At 56.2% G+C, this 24,141-nt stretch overlaps 1 protein-coding gene across 1 annotated transcript in view; it reads right to left on the reverse strand.

Annotated features, from left to right (window-relative positions):
• Window positions 1–24,141, reverse strand: part of PTPRN2 (protein tyrosine phosphatase receptor type N2) — a 639,986-nt gene that overhangs the window by 60,134 nt on the left and 555,711 nt on the right. Inside the window, exon 14 of the mRNA XM_077761727.1 lies at window positions 21,237–21,431. Coding sequence (XP_077617853.1) covers window positions 21,237–21,431 — 195 coding nt within the window. The remainder of the gene's footprint in view (window positions 1–21,236; window positions 21,432–24,141) is intronic.

Here is a 24,141-nt window from a genome sequence, read left to right on the forward strand (position 1 = left end):
GGGGGGGGGGGGGGTGTGGTGAGGATCTTCTTCCTCTCATGAAATCAATATTTTTGAAAATGCGGGGCCATGTCTCATTCACTCGGCATGTGCTCTGAGAGCATAGTCTATATTTGCTGGATGATTGCTCATAACCTGGAAATTTCTAGAAGTAATTTGTGTTACAGATAAACATTTTACATCAATGACAGCATCTCTCCCCAAAACGTGTTTGAGTCTTCTGGAAGTTGGGAGAATTGCTCTGAAAGGTAACATAAGGACTCTAGAATGGTTCGTTACATGTTTCCTCACCACCTTCTTTCTTTCCGGGTTACCCTTCCAGCATGTCTACAATCCATGCCCGGTAAGTGCTGCAGCCCTTGCGACGGGATGGCGGCCTTAGGAGCCTGGGGGCACAGCACGGTTCAGAAAGCTCTTCTCCCTGACCTCCTCCTCTTCCTTCTGAGTCCAGACCCTGTGCCATCTCCTTGAGTCCTTCTTTGTCACTGTGTGAGAACTCCCGTGCTCAGGACGCGATACGAGCCGTCACTGGTGTGACCGGGGTGTTTCTAGAACCTGCCGTCCCAGGAGCTGTGAGCAGCTGTCAGTTAGGGACCCGTCTTACACACATCACTTTACACAGCCCTGTTCCGGGCTCTTGTGAGCACCTCCGAATCGAAGCTTTGAGAAAGAAGCCCTGGGACACACAGAGTAATGGTTAATAGTACTAGTTAGTAATACTCGTTAGTAGTACTCGTTAGTAGTACTAGAAGGGAGCCCAACACATGCAGGTGGGATCCCCTGTGACGGGCACTGTGTAGAGTCAGTGCTCAGTGTTAGATGATTCATTCTGAAGAGCTTAGATAAACTGATGCTGATGGCTACGGCTGGTTCCTAAGGAATGTTCGGAAGCATGTCTTTGATCTCTCAGAGCTGCTCACTGCACCCTTGGCATCTCTGGGTGACGGAGGGAGAGGTTCTGAAGGGTTCTTGGCCGGAAGAACCTGGCATTGCATGTCGATATTCTTGAACTCTCTCGGGGGATTTGACTCAAGCTGATTTTAGGTGAATCCTGAGGGAGAGCTATCTGAACCGTCTTGAATTCTGATACTTTCCTGGGACCCAGGCTTAATGTGCTTGCACAGACGGTAATCCCCAGATCACACCATCTGTGGGAAAAGGCCGGCAGGTTCCAGAACGTGGCTTTCCCGGGCTGCAATCACAGTGGACCAGGCGCCGGCACTTCTTTTGTGGTTTTGCCCAGTGAGAAGGACGCCGGATTCATGAGCTACCGGCCCGTCGGAGGTTCTCTGCTTCATCGCCCTCTTGCGGGCCCAGTCCCCCCTCACATCTTCTTTTTTCTAGTGCACACTATCCAACCATGGGCAGGAAGGTCACAAACACTTTCTGGGTCACAAGGATGATGTGCCACCAGATGGCTTTTCAAACAGTGTCGCTGTGTCAGATGAACGGGCCTCCACAGTTAAGGGGTAATTTTACACGGAGCCCCAGACCTCTGGGACAGAAATGTGATTGCTCAGAGACACGTCCACAGTTTGTCAAGACGGCTTAAAGATTTTCTGCAGGGTTTTCTGATCGAATTGTCAATGCTGAGAGGTCAAGACAGTGATTTCTAGAAATACAGAGCATTTGGGACAGTCTGGAACATAACAGGGTTTGGCTAATAATGACAAGAGCACTTGGCATCTGCGGGAGATGACTTTGGCTCGCCCGCACAAAGCCTTCAGGAAAGCCTAAGGAGCTTTTGCTGAACCGGGAGGCAGTGAAATGGAGCAGGCACTGGACCTGATTTTGAAAGACTTCTTAACAATGTAATAAACAACGAGGACTGGTCCTCACGTAGCTGCTTCTGGGTTGTGCTTCTGGGCAAACCACCTAACCTCACCGACCTTTAGTTTACTGCTACATAAACTGAGAATCATAGTATGCCTTTCTGAGGGTTGACCGGGTCGGTACATGCACTTTGTGAACTACAAAGTGTGTATAAGCAGAAAGGATGGCCACCATGGCGGGTATCAGTTTTTCTTTAGAAAAAGAGGGAGTCTCTTATGGGGATGGGGCACCTGGGTGGCTCAGTCAGTTGAGCGTCCAACTTCGGCTCAGGTCATGATCTCACGGTTTGTGAGTTCGAGCCCCGCGTCGGCCTCTGTGCTGACAGCTTGGAGCCCAGAGCCTGCTTCGAATTCTGCGTGTGTCTCTCTCTCTGCTCCTCCCCTGCTCCTGTTCTCTCTCTTTCTCAAAAATAAACATTATAAAAAAATTAGAGAAAGGGGACTCTCTTCAATTCCCTTCCAGATCCCGTGACTCTACCTCAGTCCTGGGGACATTTGCCGTTACCTAATGAACCACGACACAGTGCGTCTCTGCAAATACCAGCCACTGACTGCAGCCCGAATGCGGTGTTCAAGGGGCCATTGCAGCGGCACCATTACTGGGGACATGCCACTTCTGTCAGCGAGCGTAGTGACACTGTCACGGATGCCACCAAAGACACGAGTAACAAGAAGCGCCATCAAAGCCGCAGGTCGCAGCTTCAGGGCTGTGTCCTTTTAGGAGGGACGGCGGCCTTCCTGAAGCACTCAGCTGCTGCGTCCTGAGGACAGAGCCAGCACGTGCTCCGGCTGTTGTACGACCCTGAAATCAGAGATGGTTCCAGAATTCAGCCCGTCCTCTCTACGGGCCCCCTTCTGTTCACTCCTGCTTCTGGGGTGGGGGGTGTCTGACGGCCCGTCTTGAGAGAGGAGGCACTGGAAAATGCCGGGCAGAGCAGGTGCGACATCCAGCGGCCTCTCAGAGAGACGTGTGGAGAGCGGACGGTCACGGCCCCCGGCGCTTCTGGCCCCGCGCCGTCAGACGGGGCCGTGACCAGAGACGGTTCCAGGGCTTTTATGTTTAGTGTCCACATCGAGGACCAGCTTCCAGGATCGCTAAGGAAATAATCCCACTTACTAAAACTCCTCTGTTTCACCATGTTCAAGAAGCCCAGGTCCGCCTTTCGGTGCCGGTAGAAGCGCTGCTGCCGGGCTCCGAACGCAGGGATCACGGGGTGTGCGGGCTCGTCAAGGGTCCTTTGACTCGGCCGCGGTGCTGGGGCCCCTCCCGCTGGGCAGCGCTGGCGTGTCGGTGCCCCGTGGGTCCCGGCTGCTGCGGGCACCCTGCCAAGTCCACACGGAGCCCGGGGGCCGCGGGCTTAGCTCCGCTACGCGTCAGAGACAGGACACGTCACTCTTGCTCTCCTACCGCCAGCGATGAGGGGTGGGAAGTGCGAGTGGATGGCTGTCGGTACGAAGTACTGACACTCAGGAGGCTGGAGGGCCACGTACACACCAGCACGAGGGCCCCTCAGTCACCGTCTACGGCCGCCGGTCCCGGCAGCACGGCGCAGTGTCCTCACGGCGTCTGGGGGCCTCTCCTGCTTTGTGGGGCGATAGGAACCAAGAAGAAAGAGTCCCGACGAAACTGTTTCACCGCAGAAGCAACATCCTCCGGCTGTGGCTGAGGCACATTAAAGAAGGCTGGGGTGTGGGAAGACCCAAGTTTTGCGGGTGAAGCTTTGTTTCCGTTACTTTCTTTACACTGGCGCCGATCGCTGCGTTGCCTGACCGATGTGGCCATGGAGCCTCTCGTGAGAGGGAAGGGTACGAGTCGTGTAGGCTGCCCTTCCTTGTGAGGAGGCCGAGGCTTGCGCAGAAAGGTCAGCTGGCGGAGGAGAGCCTTTAAGAGCAAGGGGGAAGCTGTTTCCACTGCCATTTGGGGAAATGGGGACCTTTTCTGTCTTTAAAAGTAAATATCGTGGGGCGCCTGGGTGGCTTAGGCGGTTATGCGTCCGACTTTCGCTTGGGTCATGATCTCGCGGTTCGTGGGTTCGGGCCCCGCGTCGGGCTCTGTGCTGACTGCCAGCTCAGAGCCTGGAGCCTGTTTCAGTCTGTGATTCCCTCTCTCTCTGACCCTCCCCTGCTCACGCTGTCTCTCTCTCTCTCCTAGAAATAAATAAAAACATTAAAAAAAATTTTAAAAAAAGTAAATATCGTGACTTGTCCTCGTTATGACATTAAAGGGAAATGTTTATGTTAAATGGTTGAATTCCAAGCACAAAGTATGAAAGATGAAGGGGGCAGCTCCATGGGGCCAGTGGTGTCGCTCAGTTCATGCAGCCACAGGCCCATGGCCACGGCCGCGGCTTCGTTAAGAGAGGCTCTGCAGCTCTCTCTACAGAACGCTGCGTCCGACACACTTAGACGCTGTTTACCCGTACCATGCGCAGGTGTGTTACAATACTCGAAATCCAAAACCAAAAACTCGGAATAGTTCCAGTTCCCAGGACAGATCTCGCTACCCAGGATTGGATCCGAGGGTCGTTTGCCATTTCTCAGCTTAGACAAGGCTTACCGGGAACCGGGCTCAGGAACCACACAGCGGGATGCCAGCTGCCACCTGAGTCTGACACAGCGTGACCGTGAGGCGTGACCCCGCACGGGAGGGGGGGGCCGGCCCAGGGCGGATGGTCTCCCGGCGGGTGGGGGTCGCGCTGCTGTGCTCTGTGAATGTGCAGCAGACACACGCCATGTTGTTAAGAACAGCGCTGGGCGCAGACCCTGGCGAGGCCGGCTCGAAGCCCGCGCCTGGGCCGTCTGTGGGTGCTGTCCTTGGGGAAAGGACGTTCGGCCCCTGCGGTGTGCGCACAAAAAGCCTAAACGAGTCTGCGTGAGGAATGAACCAAAGACCACGCAGCTCCCCCCCTGCTTCCGTGGAAATCTTCTGAGGGGGGAACATTCCACACGTGTGAGCCTGACCCGCGGGGGCTTCGCGCGGGCAGCGGAAGCAGTTTCCACGCAAGTGTCAGCCAACGTCACTGCCCCCAAACCCTTCTCTGGAAAGCTCTGGAGACGGAGCCCGGGGACCCCGGAGAACTTCTCAGGGCTGTCTGCCTGCGACTTGGAGATGCCCCGGAACCCGGCAGCCTGGGCGGAGAGAACGGTGTGGTCGCTGGCGTAGCGGAGAAGCACTCAAACACTGCAGGTGGAGCCCTGATTGGAGGAAGTCCCCAGGGAACACTCAGTTCGGGCACAGAGGGACTAAACACAGCGACAGAACCGAGCGCAGAAGGGGCAGCAAAGGGAGCCTGCTGGTTCTGAGGCTGTGGACACTGAACTCCGTGTTTTATGTAAAATCCTTTTTGTAATTGAAAAATAAAACACAAAAACGCAAGAACTAGGAAAAGAGGCAAAAGCTCTGAAGACAACATCATGTTTGTCCAAGAACTTCTGGGAGCCCCCACCCCGCCCCACTCCCGGGCCTGAGTCCCCGAGACCCACGTGCTTCTGGAGGGAGAGACAGGGCAAGTCGCACAGACCAGCGAGGAGGGGACGTGAGAACTAGTTAAATCCGGATTACGCAGGACTTAACCAGTGGGGAGCTTTACTATAATTTCGCTGCAATTTTGGGTCTCGGCGGTCTGCATCTTGCACGAAGCCCAGAACCAGAAGGAATCATATGTTACATCTTGAACGGAGACGGAAGCCTGCGGCGCATTTCTCAGAACCGGGACATAAGGAACCCGGTGCGGGTCGCCCTTAGCGGGTGCTGGCCAGACACGGGCCCAGAGACACACGCTCCTCAAGGAAGTCTGCGGCTTCCGCTAACCTTTCCTTGACAGATTTGTAGAAAAGCAAAGGGACAATTTTATGAAGATTTACAACTAAAACCTGGATGGATATTGTTACTAATGAACACATTCTGTCCCGGGAAGGTTCTAATGAATCAGCTTCGAGGCAGAAGCGGTTCTGTCCCCCTCGCCTCTGACCAAACAGGAGGAGGGGTGGTGCCCTGTTTTCCGCGGGGCGTCCAGCACGGCCAACCGCTCGGTGTGTGCATGGGGCCACAGAGCGGGCGTCTGCAGAGGGACAAGCGGGGCGGTGTGCGGAGACTCTGCGTTTCCGGCCGTCGTTCTTCAAGCAGCTTGGTGAGCTTAAGTAAACGATTTTATGATTCTTTTTACCTTATTGAACATCTTAAAAATTAAGGTACCAGGTTAAGGTACAAAGATGAATGCTTACAAGCAATGGAAAAGAATTAAAAGAATTACACCATCTTTTCTGTGCATGTCCAGCTATTAATTTTTAAATTTAGGGCAGAGAGGTTCCTTGATGTGAGGAGTGAAAGCTGGGCTTCTCCTGTGACCGTGGAAGAGCGAGGCCAGGCCTGTGTTCCCGTCTCAGAGCCCTGCCCTGTGTCGGTGGTTCAGTGGGTTAGTCATTCATCATTGGCTCTGTTTCAAGCACAGCGGAACGGCCGGGGCACCTGTGTGTTCCAATGACCCAGCAGAGAGTCTGTCCTCACGGGGCTGGCTTCTTTCGCTGGGGAACAGACCAGGTCCAGATAAACAAATATTAGGAAGAAAACGTCAGATGAGTGGAGAGCGGTAAGAACACAGGACACATACTTCATGGGATCGATGAGAGGTAACTGTGTAAAGTACCTAGAACGTGCCTGCAGCATGTAAACACTCAAATATTTTAGCAAAAAAAGAAAAAAAGAACAGAGGACATAGAGATGGAAAGTGATGTGAGGCGGGAGGCCGGGGTCCAGACCCCAGGAGGGGAGGCCCCTCTGGAGAGCGGATTCTCAAGCGCATCCTGCAAGGTGGGAAGGGACGGCTCATCATACAAAAACCGAGGGGTGTTACAGGGAGACAGACCATCCAGGGTGAGAGCCCAGGGTGGGAAGGGGCCCGGCATGGTCCGGAAACAGAGAGAGGCCCAGGGCGGCCGGAGCAAGGGGGGATGGTGCCAGGGTCCCCAGGGAGCCAGGTGGCCGCGGGCGCGTCTGAGGTCTGTGGGAAGCGCAGTGGGAAGCCACTGGCATGTTTTAAGCAGAGAAGGCGCATAAGGGTAAAGATGCTTTCAGAACGCACTCTCACTGCAGGTGGGGGCCAAGTGCACACGATGGACCATTGCACGCCGGACGACAGGGGCTGACGTTTGGAGACAACAGGGAGGCGGAGGGCACAGAGGAGTGGGCGGATGCGTCCTGTGCTGAGGGGCGGAACTGCCCAGATTCACTCACAGAGTGAATGACGGGATTTTAGTCTGCTCATCAGATCATCTGACCTGCTCGTCCCCATACTCCTGAATTCCTGTGATCCGTCACTTTATAAAAGATTCTGAAATTCGTTCACCCTTCTATCTGTCGTATGACCACAGTGGNTCTTTCGCTGGGGAACAGACCAGGTCCAGATAAACAAATATTAGGAAGAAAACGTCAGATGAGCGGAGAGCGGTAAGAACACAGGACACATACTTCATGGGATCGATGAGAGGTAACCGTGTAAAGTACCTAGAACGTGCCTGCAGCATGTAAACACTCAAATATTTTAGCAAAAAAAGAAAAAAAGAACAGAGGACGTAGAGATGGAAAGTGATGTGAGGCGGGAGGCCGGGGTCCAGACCCCAGGAGGGGAGGCCCCTCTGGAGAGCGGATTCTCAAGCGCATCCTGCAAGGTGGGAAGGGACGGCTCATCATACAAAAACCGAGGGGTGTTACAGGGAGACAGACCATCCAGGGTGAGAGCCCAGGGTGGGAAGGGGCCCGGCATGGTCCGGAAACAGAGAGAGGCCCAGGGCGGCCGGAGCAAGGGGGGATGGTGCCAGGGTCCCCAGGGAGCCAGGTGGCCGCGGGCGCGTCTGAGGTCTGTGGGAAGCGCAGTGGGAAGCCACTGGCATGTTTTAAGCAGAGAAGGTGCATAACGGTAAAGATGCTTTCAGAACGCACTCTCACTGCAGGTGGGGGCCAAGTGCGCACGATGCGCCATTGCACGCCGGATGACAGGGGCTGACGTTTGGAGACAACAGGGAGGCGGAGGGCACAGAGGAGTGGGCGGATGAGTCCTGTGCTCAGGGGCGGAACTGCCCAGATTCACTCACAGAGCGAATGACGGGATTTTAGTCTGCTCATCAGATCATCCGACCTGCTCGTCCCCATACTCCTGAATTCCTGTGATCCGTCACTTTATAAAAGATTCTGAAATTCGTTCACCCTTCTATCTGTCGTATGACCACAGTGGAGAAAGGTCTTGCTGTGTTCGGCTGAGAAACAGGGTCACAGCCTTACTTTCCCCGAAGTCAAAGTCTAAGTAAAATCCCTATTTCCAACAACCTCCGTGCTTTGGCCGGATGGACAAAACGTTCAGCTATTTGATAGCACTGCTCGGTTTTCATCTTTGCAGTGCACAAAATCTCACTGAAGCCTGCCCCAAGCACCACGGAAAATTAACAGTCAATAGCTTAACCCAAAATTTAAAATGTAAAATCATCCTGCATTCTAAATCGCAGACAAAGGTGTGCGCATGTGTGCGCACGCACGAACACGAATGCAGCTGTGTTAGGAGCCCGCTGTCACCCGCCGTCACCCTCTTGAGCGAATTGTGTCCTGGTGGGCTGGAAACCCGCGTTACCGCTTTCAGGCCACGCTGACTCTGGCGATTAAACTACTACTACAATCACGAGCAGGTTCCCAGATGCCTGCTCACAAAATCCCGTGAGAGATTCACAAACTGGAGCAAAGTGTCAGGACCAGTGCATTAAAATACGTTTTTTTTCTGTTTTAAAGATTGAAACCAAAAAGACGTCAGGTGTGAGAAAACAAGAATGTTTAGGAAACGACAAGAGAACACATCTGCACCGCACGTGGGGGCAGCTCAGAGCTTCCAAGGAACCACAGCAGAGCCCGCGTCCCGCCGGCCTGTCCCCCAGTCAGCGAGGGGCGCCAGCGTGACCTTCAGCCCGGAACACATGTGGGATTCGCCGAAGGCCCTAGAGGGACCGTCCCTCCCACACCAACCTTCCCGAGCGTCTAGAAGCCTCACGCTGCCTTTCTCCTGTTCACAGTGACGTGAGTTCTAACCAGATGGCACTATCAACTTAGTATTTGAGTCCGTGCCATCAAGTCGGTGGGAAAAATCAGGCCAACGAAATAAATGTAAGATACATTTTAGGAATTCCCAATAGGCCAATTATTTTACCCCTTGCAGCCTGTCCACTGTCTGGCATGGAGCCTGGCACGGCCTGGGTGGCCAATAAACATTTGCCGTGTGAACCTCGTCTGGAGAATGTGCGACAGCTCCGCCGTCTCTAACTTGGACCCCTGCGTGGGGGACCCACGGGTTTCTGGCGTCCCAGCCACGGCAGCGTCACCAGTGAGATCTTTTGGGACAAATGGACACCAGTGCTTCGTGTAACAGCTTCCTCCGACAATATTTGCTCTTGTGATCTTAAATCAAAGGAGCACCTGGAAGGGGGAAAAGGCACAGCTCTCTCCCACTAAACACATTTCCATCTCTTTTAGAATGTGCTCACAGATTTTAATTTTTCCAGTGCTGGCTCTTTTTCCTGGCTGGCTTTTGGATTCCCTCACCTCCGCCGGGATATTTGGGAATATTGCATAATCCATCCCTAGAATGCGTGAGCACCTCTGGATCCTATAAAATATTCATTCACTTTCAAAAATATTTGCACCCTGCTGTCAACGGGGACAAACGCGCACAGAGTAGCAGAAAATGGCGATTTTAATGGCAAATGCTTTTCTCAGACCTCTCCTTCCACTAAAACATTTTCTTCAAAATTATTTTCAGACAGAAGATTAACAATTTCAACATTAGCCGCTAATCCCCTTTCATTTAAAACTCTGCTGATAAAATTCTTTGCTTGTCACTCAAAGAGTAAGTAATAATTATAGATTTGAGGGTTCCATCACTGGCTTCATTAATGGTGAATTGCATGGAAGTCTGAGGCGTAAGTCCGCTTTGATACATCTCAAAATGCAATTTCCATCGCTTCCCTGGGCTGTGTACAATTAATTATACAGTTAATAAGGGAACTATGTTAATGAAAGGCACATTATTCATCCAGACCACCTGCCTTTACCAAATATCTTTTGTGTGTTTCCCTTTTTCCTGTCATTTTGGTCTTCTGANTCCTTCAATTCACACAAGTCTGAAGAAAAAACAATTCCGTTGCATGCTATTTCTATTAATTTCTGCTTTCTGGAAGTTTAAAGTGTCTGTCCGTGGCATTTGAAAGTCCCGGCAGAGCTATTTTCTAAGCAAGCACTTACTCCTAAGGTGTCCGACTTCCATCAATGGGACATCGCCTCCCCACAGAGGGAAAGTCGGAAGGAAGTGCACGAAGACTCCCGCCTCAGCGGCCTGAAGCCTCTGTGCTCGGCAAGAAGCAAATCATTCCATCTGCAAAATCAAAGTTTGACTACAGTTTAGCGCAGAAACCGGTGTTAGCTTTTACTCGAGAAAGAATATCCCTGAGCTTTCGATGTGGCTGAGAAGTCTGCACAGTCCAACTGGAAAGGAAGCTGTCTGATAAAGCTACCTCTCTACTTATTCGTCATAAATTACCTGAACAAGATGAAAGAACGTGTTTGCAAATAGTTTTATGGGTTTCTATCTGCATAAATTAACACAGTCTTTATCAAATGAGAAAAGAATTTGATTTCAGCTGCCACCGTGTCCCTTTGACAGACGAAAAATACTTTAAGCCACAAGTTACTTAGGAATTCCACTAATGCACCAAGTTCAGCCGGAAACCAACCTTGGATTCCAAAGGGCTGATGGGAAAGTCAGGGCTGCGAGAGGAAAAACGAGTCATGAAAACGCAGGTCGAAGAAAACCAGACCCTGAGGAGGCCTTCTGGTCACAAATTCTAGCAGCAGCACAGGCTCTCGCAAAGCAGCCACGCCCACCGTCCCCTCCGGCACTGTGGGGGCTGGCGGGTGAGACCCAGCGAGACGCGGTGCCGTGGGCTGTGTCTACACTGGCGATCTGTGACTCAGGCTGTGCGGGCTCCTCAGAGCGCCTCCAAGCAGTGTTTGAGGAGCTGTTTTCCCGGCCGCGAGCCAGCAGACAGATGTGTGTGTCTGGGTGGCCGTCCCCCACGCTGCCCAAATGGACAGTCACTTCCAAGTCCCGGCACCGGACCAGACTGTCTCCTCAAAGACCCAACACCGCTACCCTCACCCGCCTGGCACGAAAGTGTCCCGAGGGGACCGTTTTCGCTGGAAGACGACAAGAGTGTTACCAACGGGAGGGCCCCGGGCGGGGGGGCTGCCGCCTGCCAGCCCACACAGCCCCCAGCCGCCCCTCATCGGGTCTTCTCTGAGCAGCACTTCCGGGTTCTGAACCGGACGCTCTGATGGGGCGCGTAGGAAGAACGGAGAATTCCAGCGAGGGTAGTGGAGGGTGCCCAGGAGAGGCTCACAGGCGCGAACGTCCTCTCCCGTATCACCGTGGGAGATGCTGGGCTCTACAGCACTTACTAGAAAGCACTTGCAGAAATTCTAAAGAGCTCAGAGCGCTTTGGTTCCTAATTTCCTAAAGCCAACAGGCTGCCTGCTGTGAGCAACAGGCAAGGCGGGGAGCCAGCCCCCCCAGGGCCATGAAGCTCAACATTTGTCTTCACTGGGCTCGGTGGGGGATGGGGCCCCGTCGTCTGCGCTCCCCCACTCCGTGGACGGAAGGGGGGCTCAGTCCTCAGCCGCCGTGACCGGCACTCGACCGCCCAGCACTTTTCACTCGATGCCTCTGAAGGGAGGAATTCCAAGGAGAGCAGAGAAGTGAACTGATCTACCAGAAATGACCTTCCCTTTCTAGGGTGCAGAGTCAGAGATAAGACTATCAACCATACTTCTAATCTTTTTCCAGCTCAACTGCTGATTGTGCCTTGGACTGCCTGCCTTACCCGCCCACGGGTTCTCGGGGTTTGACGGAGGAAAAGGGAGTGTGCTGTCAGCTGTCACCCCGCCTGCTCTTCTGTCCCCGCGTAGCGCAGCCACGGAGCCTGGAGCCTCCCCTGCCACCAGCTGCCTTCACCGTCACCACCACACGTGTGCCGCCTGGAACTTCTCCAGGGCCATCAGCCGTCAGCATGTGGGGTCCCCTCGGCTGCCCGCTCCCCCCGCCGGCCGGCGTCCCAGCAAAGCACCCCCACAGACGGGCGTGCGAGCATTTCCAGACCCAGGTCACCCCTTGGCGAGCAGATAGAAAGGGAAATGGGGGACCCAGCCTGCGTGAGGTCGCTGCCTGGCTTTTTGTGACAATAGGTTGCCACCTTCAGATGTCTTTCCTTACTAAGCAGAACATAAAGTTGGTTCTCAGATGCCACTGTTGACATAACATGAAACCAAACAGCAATGCACCATTCACTCTGCGTCCCCTTTGTTCAGCCTGCATTAAGTCTTCTGGTCCCAGAGTCACAAAGGGTGAGGTGACCCCAAGAGACCACAAGATGTGCAGAAATGCTGCACAGATGGCAGAGTCAGCCTTTTACAAGGTTAAGGGAAACCCCCAGATATCTGAAACGAAGAGGGAGGCCAGTGGGAAGCTCATGACCCAAAGACACTCGAGCCCTTGAGGGAGAGCAGGGTAGACGATTTCCTGGACCTAAAACCCAGCCAGGGTCTTGGGTTTTTCTGTCCATGTGGGGTCTTGGGGAAGCCTGGCCAGGCAGGAGGGAAGATGTGGATGTGGGGGCTCCCCCACACCAAGGACCCCCCCAGAAGACCTCATTCCCAGTAAAAGAGCTTGCCCACGCCACAAGAAAGCATACCTATTTCCACCTGGATTCGGAATGGGAAGGCGTTCAGATCACTGGCCTCACCTAGGACTGAGGCTCAAAGTTACAGTATGCGGGTGGTCTAAAAATCTCCAGGTGAGGAATTGATAAAATGATGGTCCTGGTTTGATGGTAGCCCAGAGTGTATGGCCAAATGACCTCAGAACCTCTCTCCAGTTAAACATCCTCAGTGCAGCTACACAAAACCACAAAAGATAGAAATTACAGAACCCACCAGATGAGAAGCCCTCATAAGCAAGTCAGCAAATACATCAAAGAGCAGGATCAGAGTCATAAGAACCTAGATGATAGAAGCATTAGATAGAAACAATCAAATAATGCATCTTTAATGACTGAAGGCAGTGTAGTGAGGATCGACAGCGTACGAACAATATGGCGGCAGATTCAAAAAAGAATAAGTAGAACAACTACAGATGAAAAATATGCTCCTTGTAATTATTAATGCAGTGGACAGGCCACATGTCGATTAGACACTGCGGAAGAGAGACACTGCGAACCGGACAATGGACCTGAGGACATCCCCTGGGGGGCAGGACGGAGGGACACGAGAGGAAGCGTGGAAGACGGAGGACCGTGGGGGCGTGGATGCCGTGTGCACCCGCCAGAGGAGAGAACACAGATGGTCAGTGCAAATTGTGAATGGCTGGTCATTCCCGTGAACTGCTGCAGGACAGGGACTCTCCGATGTAGGAACGCAGTAAAGCTGGAGCAGAATAAGAATAAAATAGGTCTGCACCAAGACAGGGCCCGGCGAGATCCCAGAACGACAAAGGTGTATGATTCAGGAAGAAAGCAGAGTGAGCCCCAAAGGAGCCGCCATTGGGGCAGTCACAAACGGCCTTCTCAACAGCTGCCGTGCCAGAGAAAACAGCATTTTTAAAGTAATGAGAAAAAATTAACTAGAATTTGACCATTGGCTAATCTATTATGCAACTGTGACAGTTAAGTAAAATCATTTTCAGACACACATCAGAGAACAGTGGCCTTGACCCTGTCCGTCCCTGGCTTGCTGGTCACATATATTCTCTCACCTTCCAGCAAATGGACACAAGTAAGAGAACAAGTGAATAAATGGCTGTCGCTCTTCCTGTTCCAGAAACCGCAGTGCTTGCGTATAGATCAGGCACACACTCGAGTGCGGTGTGCGGCCAGGTCGCACTAGCCTCCTCTTTCACCCGCCGTCCACTCCAGCCTGGGCACTGACTCCGGGGCTCCGAAGGGCGGTCCCCTTGCCCACTCTGTCTCCCGCCCACCCAGAGAGCTGCTCCCTCCTCGACCAAGACTGCGCCCAGAACCTCCTCAGTCTCCCCCGCCACCCCATGCCTTCACGAAGGATGAAGAAGTCTTCCCGTAAAAGAGCTCGATTTGGCATTTGGCCGCGCCCAGTGTTTTCCAGATATTAAGCCCTTCTCATTTCAGATAGATGGCAAACTTCTCAGGGGCGAAACACGTACCATCTGCTTCACTCGGGCATTCAGACAATTTAATTCAACACCTGCTATGTGTGAGAGCTGAGCCAGACGCTGAGGATACGAAGGTGGGCAAAAGTCAGTGCAGCTCGCCCATGCATGCCTCATTTGTGGAACCGCAGGTTTAATGCAATTTCAAAAACTAGTTTTTACATATTGTTAGTTTTGCACGCTCATTTGAACATGAGCCATCCACTACTCCATCTTGGGCCTGCAATGCTCCTGTTGCCCCTCACTCCCCTGAACCCTTCCTGCAAATCTAGAAGGTCTTGGGGTGACCGAAGGGGCCAGAAGGACACACATCTTCTCATGGCTTTTCCCGTCAGGGCAGTCGGGGGAAGTCCAAGCAGGTCACTGTGCACTCAGGAGACATTTCCCGTGCGTATGTATAGGAATGAATGTGTCCCACGCCCTATTTTGGGCATCAGTTTCAATTTCTTTGCCTCACAGACTTACTAGCTACCAAATTTACTGTTTGATTATTTAACTCAACAAATATAATTGGACACATGACTTTACTCACGGTGTTTTACCTCATGACAAGAAATTCTAACAAGCCGGGAGAGCATTCTAGCGTCATCCTAGTGTTTTAAACAGTAAAGCAGATTTTTAAAAATAACAAGGCAAATCACTCCCCTTCAAACATACAATAAATAACCCATGCCCCCAGTAAAGACTGGACAACAGAAATGACACTCTCTGCCTTGTGTCAAAACCAAGCCACTGAGAGTGGCCAGTGTCCCAGCTGCCGGAGGAGCCTCCTGAGCCGGCCGTGGGGAGGGGGCAGTGTTCCCGCTCGCTGAGCCCCTGCGGCGCAGGGAGGACGCGACAGGAGAGACAGCGGCCTGTCACCTGCTTCAAGCTGCAGGACGTGGGGTAGTTCAAGTGCCAGCCCCTGTCATGGGCTCACTGCGCCCCCACATTCCTGTGCAGAAGCCCCAACCCCCCAACTCAGGACGCAACCGTATTTGGGGATGGGGGCTTCGTGCGGTGATTAAGGTAAAGGGAGGTGGGGGGGCCTGATCCGGTGTGACTGGTGTCCCGGACACAGACACACAGAGGGGGGGCCAGCGAGGACGCGGGAGAAGACGGCATCCACGCGTGGGGAGGGAGGCCCCGGGGGCCCCGGCCTCGGGGACTGCGAGGGGGCACGAGTGTGTTGCCCAGGACGGGTCCCTGGAGGCCCAAAGACCCCACAGCAGCCCGGCCCTCATGCCCCTTGGGCTCCTCTTACCGCTGTCATGGCGCAGGACACCCCTGCTCGGCGCCCGGCTCGCGGCCCTGGCCCACGGATCGTATGCGTAGGAAACGCGGCTCTGAGGCATGAGCCTGCCTCCCCTGCGGCAGCGCGAACCTTTGTCGCAGGGAGACTTTTCAGACAGTTCTTTTCTGTTCTCACTGAAATTTACCCAAACTGGTCGCTATCAGAGCCTCTCGCATGGGTGCCTCATCGGGCGCACGGAGGTGGGGCGAGACTGACTTGGTGTCACCACAACGTCGAGTTTGGTGAACTCTTGCCAGCATCCGTGGCTTGTACCACGTAAATGGTGGCTACACGTGGGCAGTGGAAGCCGGTGGACCGGCAGGCCCTGAGGGACACTTCTGGAAGGAATGGTACATGGCTCCCAAATGCAGGAAAGGTTGCCCCATCGGACCCACGACGAGAGAAATGTAAATTAAAAATGCTTTAAAATAGCACGTGCACGCAACAGTGGGAAAGACGGAGGCCGCCCAGTGCCCACGGCTGTGTCCGGGGACACAGGCACCGGCTTCCACGTAGCTGGTGGGAGGGCCCATCAGTCAGACATTCGGGCAGGAAGTTTGCCAGGACCTCTCGAAGTAAACGGGAGGCATCCTCAATGACCTGGGGTCTTGTAGAGCCGTGTCATCTGAAAATCTGCGGGTGAAAGCTGTTACCCTGAGCAGCAGAAAACAAACTGTCGTGCGCCGAGTAACGGAAAACCACGGGCTGTTACGAGGAGCAGAGTCATGTACCCTCACGTGGAGCCGTCTCCCAGGCGCAGGGTCCCGTGGCAGCGCTGGGCTCTGTGCAGCTACTACCTGCTTGTCACAGAAAGCCTGCACTAGTGATGGCTCTGGGGGAGGCGCCGGCCACCGTCACCGTGAGGACACGGGCCACCGAGCCGTGTGTGCTCCCCCGGGTCTCTGAGAGCAGGGCCACGGGAGGAGGGCCGCCAGGGGCCACAGAACCAAGTCCTTTCAGGAAGAGCGGCAAGTGCCAGTTCTCAAGATGAAGGCGCCGAGGCTGCCCCAGTGGCTTCCAGCCCAGCGTCTCTGGGCCGCCCGCCTACGTGGGCAAGGGACTCGTGCCGTGGGTGACACCCTGGGCTGGTGGGAGGCAGGTGGTCAGAGACACGGGGGCAATGCTGGGGGAGCACTGGGTGTGGCGGGAGGGGAGCGGTGCACGCCTCTCCCCTCCCCTGCGCACACCTCCCCTGCTCCCCTGCACACACGTCTCTCCGCAGCCGCCAGCCACCAAACCTGCTCCGTCAGCTCGCTCCTGTCTTCTCCCTGGGGAAGCCTGTAGACCTTCCCGGTGGGGGGACCCGCACTTTTGTGCATTCACCCCAGCACTCGGCGGCGGCGTCCTCACCCGGGGGACGGGGCTGCCGTCGGCTCCCACCTCTCGGGGTCTGAGCTGTGGCTGCTGCGTGAATGTGCAGTGACGCCCATTCCTGCCTCTCGCTCTTGGAGGGCGAAGGGCAATCACAGCATGACTGACCCTCAACATGGGCAGAGGCGTGTTTATGAGACCATCCAGCGATGTTTTCCTGAATTCGGATCTCTGTTCCTTCAGTCGTAATGGGGACAGCACCAAGCCAACTTTCCGTCCGTGTGTCTGCTCCCTGCACACTGCTCCCCGGCCTTCCAGCCTGTGCAGAAGGGCAGGAGGCTGGCGTAGACGCATCCTGGCCGCTCCTCATGCGTTCTCGCGGCCGCGCGTTCTCTGTTACACCTGCTTCGCAGCAGGCGCCCGTGTCCTCGGGTCTCCGGACCCTGACCTNCCGGCAGGCCCTGAGGGACACTTCTGGAAGGAATGGTACATGGCTCCCAAATGCAGGAAAGGTTGCCCCATCGGACCCACGACGAGAGAAATGTAAATTAAAAATGCTTTAAAATAGCACGTGCACGCAACAGTGGGAAAGACGGAGGCCGCCCAGTGCCCACGGCTGTGTCCGGGGACACAGGCACCGGCTTCCATCAGTGGGAGGGCCCATCAGTCAGACATTCGGGCAGGAAGTTTGCCAGGACCTCTCGAAGTAAACGGGAGGCATCCTCAATGACCTGGGGTCTTGTAGAGCCGTGTCATCTGAAAATCTGCGGGTGAAAGCTGTTACCCTGAGCAGCAGAAAACAAACTGTCGTGCGCCGAGTAACGGAAAACCACGGGCTGTTACGAGGAGCAGAGTCATGTACCCTCACGTGGAGCCGTCTCCCAGGCGCAGGGTCCCGTGGCAGCGCTGGGCTCTGTGCAGCTACTACCTGCTTGTCACAGAAAGCCTGCACTAGTGATGGCTCTGGGGGAGGCGCCGGCCACCGTCACCGTGAGGACACGGGCCACCGAGCCGTGTGTGCTCCCCCGGGTCTCTGAGAGCAGGGCCACGGGAGGAGGGCCGCCAGGGGCCACAGAACCAAGTCCTTTCAGGAAGAGCGGCAAGTGCCAGTTCTCAAGATGAAGGCGCCGAGGCTGCCCCAGTGGCTTCCAGCCCAGCGTCTCTGGGCCGCCCGCCTACGTGGGCAAGGGACTCGTGCCGTGGGTGACACCCTGGGCTGGTGGGAGGCAGGTGGTCAGAGACACGGGGGCAATGCTGGGGGAGCACTGGGTGTGGCGGGAGGGGAGCGGTGCACGCCTCTCCCCTCCCCTGCGCACACCTCCCCTGCTCCCCTGCACACACGTCTCTCCGCAGCCGCCAGCCACCAAACCTGCTCCGTCAGCTCGCTCCTGTCTTCTCCCTGGGGAAGCCTGTAGACCTTCCCGGTGGGGGGACCCGCACTTTTGTGCATTCACCCCAGCACTCGGCGGCGGCGTCCTCACCCGGGGGACGGGGCTGCCGTCGGCTCCCACCTCTCGGGGTCTGAGCTGTGGCTGCTGCGTGAATGTGCAGTGACGCCCATTCCTGCCTCTCGCTCTTGGAGGGCGAAGGGCAATCACAGCATGACTGACCCTCAACATGGGCAGAGGCGTGTTTATGAGACCATCCAGCGATGTTTTCCTGAATTCGGATCTCTGTTCCTTCAGTCGTAATGGGGACAGCACCAAGCCAACTTTCCGTCCGTGTGTCTGCTCCCTGCACACTGCTCCCCGGCCTTCCAGCCTGTGCAGAAGGGCAGGAGGCTGGCGTAGACGCATCCTGGCCGCTCCTCATGCGTTCTCGCGGCCGCGCGTTCTCTGTTACACCTGCTTCGCAGCAGGCGCCCGTGTCCTCGGGTCTCCGGACCCTGACCTGCTCTTGGCATCTACAGAGCACCACACTCCCGCCTCTGGGAACACACGTGATATGCAAACGACCTTCCTAACTGCCAAGTCCAAAGGCGATGCCTTCCCTCCGGCACCCCCATCACACGTTCCAGACACAGCAATGCTCACGATAGTCAGGGGCCCCTTGTTCTCTAGAGCTCTGCAGGGGTCCTGAGGAAGCACCACCCTGCTGCCCTGCAAACGTTCTTCAGAATCTCATTCCATCTGGGAATCTCACGGTGCCCCCACTCCCCACCCGGCCGTGGCTCAAGCTCGTGGGACCCAGACCCAGCACCGCCTCCCTCAGCGCCACAAAGGCTGGGGTCCACATACCCGGCCTCCCAGGACCCCTATCTTGAGCTGACCCTTCGGTGCCCCAGCAGGGCAGCTCTGATGGCCCCGGTCTGCGCAGGAAGACCAGCTCGTTGGGTGGGGCATTTATTTCTAGAGTTCTCTTCCTGTGCCTTCCGGGCAGGAGCTCACAGCACCTTGCACAGGAAGCCCCGGACTCTACAGCAGAAAGTGACCAGGGGACAAGCCCAGCTGAGCCTGATTCCCCCGGAGGAGCCTCACGCTAGGTCAACCTGCTTCCCAGGCGAGCCCCACCCTCAGGTGAGCCCGGCCCATGTCAGCCCCGCCCCTAGGTCAGCTGCTCCTGATGGTTGGTACTTGGACACCAGGGACGGACATCTGGCTTGACTTCCCATGTCACATATTCCTTCAAATATGCATTCCATCCTTTGCTGAAGAGAACGTTCCAGTTTCGCACCCTGGCCGCGGGTTTTCGTGATTCGTATGCTTTCCCGACACCTTGGCCGACGCCCTCCCTACTGTGTGGGGTGCTCCTTGCTTCCACCCCTTGTCCCGATGTAAACAGCTCTGCCGTGGGTCTCATCCTCCCCGTGATGTACAATGTCGCATCTGCACGAGGCGCGGGGAGCAGCGGGCATCGGAACGGCTGCTCCCTGGGATCTGCCTGGACTTTGTGTCGTTTATCGGATGGTCCTCGAGCGCTTCGTGTGGACTTCAGGAAGGTCGCTGTGTAGCTGTCTGGTAAACACGGACCTTTCATTACGCAGGGTCGAGCTGACTGATCACCTCAGAATGACCTTCCTTGTAGGCTTAACGAGTTAGAAGGTCAGGCATTCCGGCACATTCCTGAGGTTCGGACCGCCAGGTTTCTACAGGCCGTGCTAGGGAGGGGGAGGGCCATCCGTGAACCAGTAACAAGAGCGCCAGTTACTGTTGGCCGTGACTCTGGCCTAGCCCAGTGTGCTCTGTGGCCTTCCGCGTTCCCCACGAGAACAGACTACGGCTTGAGGGCCTAAAGGGTGAGTCATTTTACCTGCTTTTAGTGGGTGAGAATTTTTGTGAAAATGCTCCTGGCTCACTTGGGCCAATGGCTGCAGGCTTCTGGGGTCTGCACAGGGGGTGCTTGGGATACAGACACGCGGGGCAGGATGATGCAGGGCCTGAACCCACACGTCAGGCTGGGTCAAAGGACCCAGTCAGGACCCTGCATGAGGCAGCAAGTGCTGAGAGCCCCATACACAGACCCCGTTTCCACCAAGGGTGAGGGTGCGGGGGGAAAGGCTGGGGCAGGAACCGGGAGTGGGAATGAGGGGGGNGCCACCGGAGCCCCTCCCAGGAGGCGGGTGGCCGTGGAAGAAGGTTCTGGCTGCGAAGGGAAGGGGCCTCCCCAGATACCCAACTGCAGTTCCTCCATCTTGGACGTCCAGCCCCCGGGACTCTGGGGGCCGGAACCTTGCGGAGTTTGCTGTGGCAGCTGGAGTGGACGAGGCTGCTGGTGCACTGCCGTCTCACTACCCTGTCGGTGAGCAGATGAGTGTTTCGAGACAACAAGCACCACTTGTAGGGCCCGTCCCACACAGGCACGGGGACGTAGACCAGACCATGAAAAACACTGCCCGGATCTGGGGTGTGTTCCCGTGTCACGGGCCACAGTCCAGGGCTCGCTTCTCGTCGCTGGAATGGTCCCCGGGAGGTCACGGCTAGCGGCCGCGTGTTAGCTCTGCAAGCAGAAGACTTGCAGCCTGAACTTCCAGGGGAAAACCCGTCACGTAAGAGGAGACTCACCCCAACTCTGGACTGAGCGCCGTGCACGGCCTCTCCACGCCCGGGGCCTCGAGGACGACACTCAGTTTGGGGAAAGACGGGATGGGGACAGTTTGTCCCCCGAAGCGTGGAGGGAGGGCCCCACAGCGGAGGCTTCCACCCAGGGCCTCCAGGGCCTCTTCTTACAAAAAAGCTGGGCTCCATGCCCCCACCTGTGCCCGGAAGCAGCAGGTGAGGGACACTCATCGACCCAACCCACACTTGGCAGCCACTCCAGAGGGGAAGACGCCACGAGTGATGGATGACGGCAGTGCACGCAGTAGGCGTCCACTGAAAACAAGACACCCAGGGTGCGCGTGCACTCTAGGCACAAGACTGGGGGAGACCCCGCGGCCACACAGTCTCATCCTCTCTTCACCTGGGAGGGCTGGGTGGGCATTGTCTGGACTTTCCAGGTCGTCGTTTCTGGCCGGCCAGCTGCCCGGCAGGCGGGCTTGCTGCTGACGGCTCTGAAGTGGCGGGTGTGTGAGGGATGGGACCTGGGGGGCCGGGGGGGNGAGGACGCGAGCCTTACCAGGACCATGTGGCCGGTGGAGATGTCCATGTGCGGCTGCACCGGCTCCTCTGACCAGGATGATGTGCTGCTCCGCGCAGAGGGGCTGGGCGCCGGCCCGTCACTGAACTGGGACGAGACGCTGTTGATGCGGGCCGTGTGCGGGCCCTCCGGGCGCTCCGACGTGCGCGTGGCCATGCGCTGCCGGCACAGCTCCTGGGGGACAGCGAGGGCGTTAGTGCTGCCCAGCGGCCGCGGCCTCCCCCCTGCCCGGCCCGGCCTGCGCACCTAGGGGCACGCGGGGGTCTCCCCTGCGGGCACGCACATGCACACAGCACACACACGTACATGTACACACACACAATACACAGATACACACACACATACACACATCTGTGCACACGTGCACACACACATATGTACACTGCAAACACAGATACATACACACATCTGTGCACACGTGCGCACATACACATATGTACACTGCAGACACAGATACACACACATATCTGCGCACACGTGCACATACACACATGTACACTGCAGACACAGATACACATACACACATCTGTGCACACGCGCACACATACACATATGTACACTGCAGACACAGATACACACACATACACACATCTGTGCACACGTGCGCACATACGCATATGTACACTGCAGACACAGATACACACACACATTCACAAAAAGGCCCCTGGACCGAGCTTCGCGGTGACACTGGACCAGCCTCAGGACCATGCAACGTGCAGGCTGAGTTAGGCCTCCTTCCTTCCTCCTCAGAAGACGGGTCACAGAGGCAGGGAAGGGTGTGACTGCGCTCTGAGGTTGCTACTGCGGTCAGGCATTGGGGGGTGGGGGGTAACAACCGCTGTGTGGCTCCCCCCTTTCCCCCAGCAGGTAAGAGCCCACGCAGGAGGTAACAAATAAAATCACATATAAAAAGTAAAGTATGTGGTTAATAGAAAAGGGTTTGCTTCTCTGACCAGACTCCCAAAGACTAAGCTTCCAGATGTAAAGGAAAATCTCCGGGGGACTGAGCTTCTGTTCCGTCACTGCAGGGTCCTCGCGGCTCTGCACTGGGCACACGCGGCACTCAGAGACGGGGACCCGGTGGNGACTTCCACCTTCTGCCCCCGGAAACATCACTGTAACTGGAGCCATCAAACTAACGACACCAGGACAGAGTCCGTAAACGAATGGGAGCCCAGGACAGGAATTAAACATGCCTTCGCGGGGCCAGACGCTCCAAAGCTGTCGGCCTCCCAGTGCTGCTCCCTCCCAGCGCCGCCCCCACCAGCTCCACGCACCCACACAACGCTCACGTGTTTTCCCGAACCTTCCGCGCGGCTGCCATTTTCCTCAGTGTTGGAGACCTTCGTAAGGCAGCAGCCACCATAGGGAGAGCTCTCTGGGCGCAGCTCCCAGGGAAGGCACGACACGTGGGCCCGGAGCCGGGACAGAGCCCCGCGCCGCACAAACCCTCCGCCAGCCAGAGCCGTGGGTCTCGGGGAGCAGGGCTGTGGGCGTCCCAAAGAGCCAGGGGAACGTCAGACACAGGCCGCCGTGAGGGTGGCGGGGGGTGGGGGGGCGCCACTGCGCGTCCCCTGCATCTGGCCACCATCCCCAGTGCTGTCTGGCGCACACACGGCTTTCACACGATGAGTTTGTTAAAAAATCCAGCTAGGTTTCTCATAATCTTAAAAACAAACAAGCCGCAGCCACAGAAACAGTGGCTACTTTTAATAAGAGAGATGGTGTCAGTAAGCACTTCTTTCCCACGGGGGACAATCACCTGCAGAGTAAGTAGTAAGTCCGACCGGAACCTCCAGGCAACTCCACCGCAGGCCCGGAGGGCGCAGAAGATGCGTCCAGGAAGGAGCGCCCCGGGGACGCAGATTTGAGATGGCCATGATTTGGTCACTAAGAAACAAACGCCACCGCAGCCGGGTGCCCCCCAGGACCGTGCGGGGATGGAGGTGACCACGGGCTCTCTCCTCGAGGGAGGCCACACAGCCTCCAGGGACGGGGTGCGTCACTCAAGGTCTCCAGGCGTTTCCACTCTTCAAGTGGCAGTACTGGCCTTGTTACCGTGAGATGCCCATGGTGGCCGCAGGGAAAGTCTCCCGTCATTGCTCAGCAGGCAGCGCGAACGTTCACACAACAAAAACAAACAGTCCCAAGGGCTCAGCGAGTTCAAAGATACTTCCAGAGAAGTCACAGAACCCTGGAGCCGGGAGAGGCAGTGGTCGTTGGTCAGACTCGGCCTTCGGCACTTTGACTTAGCAGCTGACCGGAGGCTCCGTGGACGGTGCGGGGCTGCGACCTGGGGCCGAAGTGCTGCGGCGCCGCTCCATGCTGGTGCTGCCTGTGGGTCCTTGAAAACAGAGGGTTCTTGGGGCACAGGGGTGTTCAGTTGGTTAAACGTCCGACTTCGGCTCAGGTCATGATCTCACGGTTCGTGGGTTCGAGCCCCATGTCGGGCTCTGTGCTGACAGCTCGGAGCCTGGAGCTGCTTCCGATTCTGTGTCTCCCTCTCTCTCTGCCCCTCCCCAACTTGCACTCTGTCTCTCAAAAATAAACATGAAAAAATAATTTTAAGAAGCCAACGGAATTCTTGCAGACAGAGAGAAGGCTCCAAGATGTGGTCCCGGCCTGCGTCCCAGGGCAGTGCACACCCACCCCCCGGGCGCCTGGGCTGGAGAGAGGCCAGCCCAAGAGTGAGGGAGCAGCCCCGGCCAGGCCGGGGGGTGCCAGGGGCCCTGGCTTCTCCCACCACATTCTCTACATACAGGTAAAGACACGGGCCACCTGGTCAGCTGGGACCTTGATTTTGAACCACTGCTGTCCAGGTTCTGCGTGAAGAGCACAGCCAGCAGCTAGGACCAGTGTCTCTGAGGGGGGGGGGGGGGGGGCG

Source organism: Crocuta crocuta, unplaced genomic scaffold, assembly GCF_008692635.1.
Source record: "Crocuta crocuta isolate KB4526 unplaced genomic scaffold, BGI_CrCroc_1.0 scaffold408, whole genome shotgun sequence".
NCBI classification, from domain to species: Eukaryota; Metazoa; Chordata; class Mammalia; order Carnivora; family Hyaenidae; genus Crocuta; species Crocuta crocuta.